Raw genomic sequence first — 4,259 nt, 5'->3', positions numbered from 1 at the left:
AGAGGGAGGGAGAGAGAGAGAGAGAGAGAGAGAAATGAGTTAGGGAGTATGTGCAGGCCAGGGCTCCCTCAGCTGCTGCCGCCTTGGGCTGCAGTATCCCTTCTGGACCCGCTAGTTTGACACCTAAGCATTTTAATCTAGAAAGCCACCGGCTCTGACGGGAGCACCCCCCAGCCCTGGGTTCTGTGATTCTGCCCTTGCTCCTTCTCTGCCTCGCCCTTGTCTCCCAGGCCGCTTCTCCCTCCCCTCCCCCAGCCTGCTCCGGGGCCCTGCTTTGGCTTCCTGGAAATGTGGTCAGGGAACAGCACTGGTCTCATTTGTACCCTATCTTGTTGTCCCGGAAAGTCACGCAGGGCAGTGCTGACACCCTCCACTTCCACCGCTGCCTTTCCTGTAGTGGCTTGGCTGGTGGGGAGGGAAACCTGCTCAGACCTCACCCCTCCCTAGGCTGAGAACAGGGCCTTGATAAATACTGATGGAGGTCCCCTCATCCTGTCCATTATTGTTTTTGTTTGGTTTTCCAGTACCAGGGATTGAACCCCAGAACCTTCCCACTGAGCTAAAACTCCCCTCTTCCCCCCTCCCCCCCGCACCCTGGTCTCCTTTTCTTTTCTTTTCTTAAATTTTGAGGCAGGATCTCACTAAGTAGCTAAGTTACCTAGGCTGGGATCAGACTGTAATCCCCTGCCTCAGCTTCTGAGCCTGTATCCATTCTTTGCCTCTCAGCTCCTCAAGTCTCCCAAGGCCCAAGCCCACCTCCCCTTCCCTCATCTGACAGACACCTCCATCTCAGCTCCCAGGAGGTGCTGATGTCCACCTCTCTCCTGCAGTGCACACACCCTGCACCTCAGGCCCTCTTCACCTCAAGAGAGTGCTTCTTACCCTGCCTGCAGGTGCTGACATCACCACTCACCCCCCTCAGTACCCCCTGCGCCCCCCCCGTGACCCAACGCACTCACCACCGTTCTGCTGGACTGAAAACGTAGGTTTCCAGGTCCCTGTGCCCCATCTTTTCCTTTCCCTGGAACTACACACTGGAGCCCCCCACACACACTGCCATACACACAAATTTTGGGGGTAAGCACAGAACAAGGCAGTACTTTTGGGGGTGAGAATAGTCTATCTTTTGTTGTTGTTGTTAAAATTTTTTCATTTTATTAAGCCCAGAAATTTTTTTTTGAGAATAGTCTATCTTGGTAGTGCACGGTCACGTGCATTTGTCAAACCTCACGGAACTGTACATTTCAGAATCTGTGCTTTCTGATGCATGCAAATTACACCCCAGTGAAAGAGAAGAAACACTCAAGCCAGTGAGATAGACTAGGGCAGGGAAAGGCCTTTGGTGAGCTGTCTCCTCATCAGCGACCAGGTGCACCTGCCCCATGGGGACCTCCTTCCTCTCTCCCAGACTCCACCCTCCTTGAATAAGTGGGCAACGCAGCATGGAGGTAGCTCATCGGTGCTTGTCCGCTCATCGGGCCAAACACCCTAGCCTTTTACCTCTGGCCAGGCAGCCTCCCAGGTGGAAATCTGCAGCAGTCCCGCTGCCTGAGGCGGAAGCCCCCACCCAGAGACCCAGCAGCCTGGGTCTCCGGGGCTCTGGCTGGAAGACCCTCACTGGCCAGCCCCAGGTCCCCTCTAGCCCTGTACTTCACTCACCATGTTCCACACTCCTGAGCCCTGGGCCAGACAGGCCAACCTTTGGTCTCTCTCCTTGACCTCGTACCCAAGCCTCTGCTGAGTGACCAAGGACCACTGCCCCTTTGAACCTTTCTGAGCCAAACCTTGCCTGGACCCTTGACGTCACAGCCTGACAGGGCTGAGAGAGCCATCAGGCGCTCATGGTACTCAGTGTAGGGCTGGACCAGCATCTCCCAAGGGCTTGTCAGAAACAAAGAATCTAAGTCACTCCGGAGACCTTCTGCATCACAATCCACTTTGTAATAAGATCCCCAGGTAATTTCTGCCAGGCACAGAAAAGTTCCAGAAGCATTGCTCTAGTCTAGTCCACCACTGTCACCACCACCATCGCAGACCTGAGAGTATCAGGGACTTGCTCAGGACACTCTGTGAGTCCATGGCTAAGCTGAGACAGATCCACAGCCATGGCTGGCCTGGCTCCACCCCACCCACACCTTCCTTTCCCTCCACTGCTTCCCCAGAGCAGATAGCCTCAGACCCAAGTCCAGTGCCAGGGAGATGGGAGCACAGAGTGGGGTCACCCAGAGGGGCAGTGACTGTCGGGATCTTCTCACGGGCCCTCTCTGTCACACCCCACCAAAGCCCCTTGTTCTGCTCTTACCATGCCAAACTGTGGCCGCCAGCAGGATCAGCAGAGCCTCTGGGCCCATGGCCTCCGTGGGAAGCAACAGGCTGATGCAGGGCTGCAAGGTGGGCAGGGACCCAGGTCCCAGCTATGAGCTCCGCAGGGATGGGGACCACGGACACACACTCCTCACCACTGCACTGGCTGTTTGTCTTGTTTTCCTCTTCCTCCTCCTCCTCCTCCTCCTCCTTGGGGCTGATCCTCTTCTTCCCCTTTTAGCTAAGCAAGGCAACCACAGAGTTTGGAAATCTTGGGTGTCTAGAAGAAAACAAAACCATGACCCCCAAGGGAAGGGGTGGAGTCTGGGGTAAGGCCAGACTGATTCTGGAGAGAGCTGGCTGTTGGGGCACCTTCTTGGAACCATGTCCAAGGGTCCCTGAGCATGAGCAGGTAACGAGTCAGTCAGTAACACAAATGGGGTTTCCCAAAGGACCAGGGGACTCCAGACGAGCCAAAGAGAGGTTGTTACCAGAGTCCCAGGCCATAGGCCTGACTTTGGGGTTCTCGACAAATCAGGTCCAGCCACTCCCCCGACCCCAAACAAGTGGAATTCCTCAGACAGAGGATGTCTAGAATATAACAAGAATTTTAAAAATTACACCCCCAAAATAAAAGACCCAATTTAAAAAATGGGCAATTGAAATAGACACTTCTCAGAAGACATACAAATGGCCTATAAACACATGAAAAAATGTTCAACATTGCTGGCCATTAGAGAAATGTGAATTAAAACTGCACTGAGCCAGGTGTGGTGGTGCATGCCTGTAATTCCAGCACTTGGGAGGCTGAGGCAGGAGGATTGTTGTGAGTTTGAGACCAACCTGGGCTACATAGTGAGTTCCAGTTCAGTCTCAACTACATAGTGAGATCCTGTCTAAAAAAAAAAACAAAAAACAAACAAAAAAAACTACACTGAGATGTCATCTTACCCCAAAAAGAATGGCCATCATCAAAAAAAAAAATCAAACAATAAATGCTGCTCAGGGTGTACTACCACTATGGAAATCAGTGTGTAGATTCCTCAAAAATTGTAAATGGAAATTCCATTTGACCCAACTATTCCCCTTCTAGGTATCTTCCCAAAGGTGTTGAAGTCGTCATATTACAGGGATACACACATACCCATGTTTATAGGAGCACAATTTATAATAGCTAGATCATGGAAACAACACATATATGCCCATCAACAGATGGATGGCTTAAAATAAGTGTTATTTATACATAATGGAATACTACTCTGTTGACAAAAAGATAAACTTGAGGCATTCATAGGCAAATGGTGCAATTTGAAACCATAAATGTTAAGTGAAATAAATCAGACACACAAACTTAATCACACGATTTCTCTGATATGAGAAATTATAAGGGCTGGGGATTTAGCTCAGTGGTTCTGCTTCCTGCTTCACAAGCACAAGGACCCAGGTTCAATCCCTGGTACTGAAAAAAAAAGAAATTATATATATGGCAAAATAGAACATAGGAAGTAGGAAGAAGTTCAAGTAATTCCTCAAATTATTTGTGTTTCAAAAATATTTTAAGTTACATGCTAATTTGTTTCATTTACACTATTAGTTTCTTTTTATTATTGAAAAGAAAGTTTTGTCCCTTTATTTCTTCTTCATAAGAGAGAGGGTTTTTTGTCTATGACTTGTACTCTGAAAAACCTTTTGGCCATTCTTTTAAGATCATGATACACTGTATATTAACTGTTGTTATCCTCTAATTGTTTTGTTATGAAATGTTGTTTATATTTCATAGAAGTAAGAACAGTGTTTTTTCTATTTTCTTTATTAATAAGTACTCGTTACATTTAAATAAAAAGCAATGAAAAAGTCACAGTAAAACAGAAAAGGAATTTAATCAATATAGCTACATTGGGAGGATAAGAGAAAACAGGCATCCTTATACTTAAGATAATTTAGGGTCAAATAGA

The 4,259-nt window shown here is 48.4% G+C and overlaps 1 protein-coding gene across 2 annotated transcripts in view; it reads right to left on the bottom strand.

Annotated features, from left to right (window-relative positions):
- The window catches only part of Csf1r (colony stimulating factor 1 receptor), a 28,331-nt gene extending 25,846 nt beyond the window's left edge, over positions 1–2,485 (bottom strand). Inside the window, exon 1 of one of the 2 annotated variants that reach the window (XM_010627159.2) lies at positions 2,303–2,485. In XM_010627159.2, coding sequence (XP_010625461.1) covers positions 2,303–2,351 — 49 coding nt within the window. In that variant the 5' untranslated portion in view covers positions 2,352–2,485. The remainder of the gene's footprint in view (positions 1–2,302) is intronic. The other variant, XM_010627158.2, reaches the window with a different exon arrangement.
- Positions 2,486–4,259: the final 1,774 nt, after the last annotated feature.

Source organism: Fukomys damarensis, unplaced genomic scaffold, assembly GCF_012274545.1.
Source record: "Fukomys damarensis isolate Sample0158 unplaced genomic scaffold, DMR_v1.0_HiC HiC_scaffold_3, whole genome shotgun sequence".
NCBI lineage: Eukaryota > Metazoa > Chordata > Mammalia > Rodentia > Bathyergidae > Fukomys > Fukomys damarensis.
The sequence above is the reverse complement of the archived record's forward strand: the minus strand, read 5'-3'. Positions and strand labels throughout refer to the sequence as shown.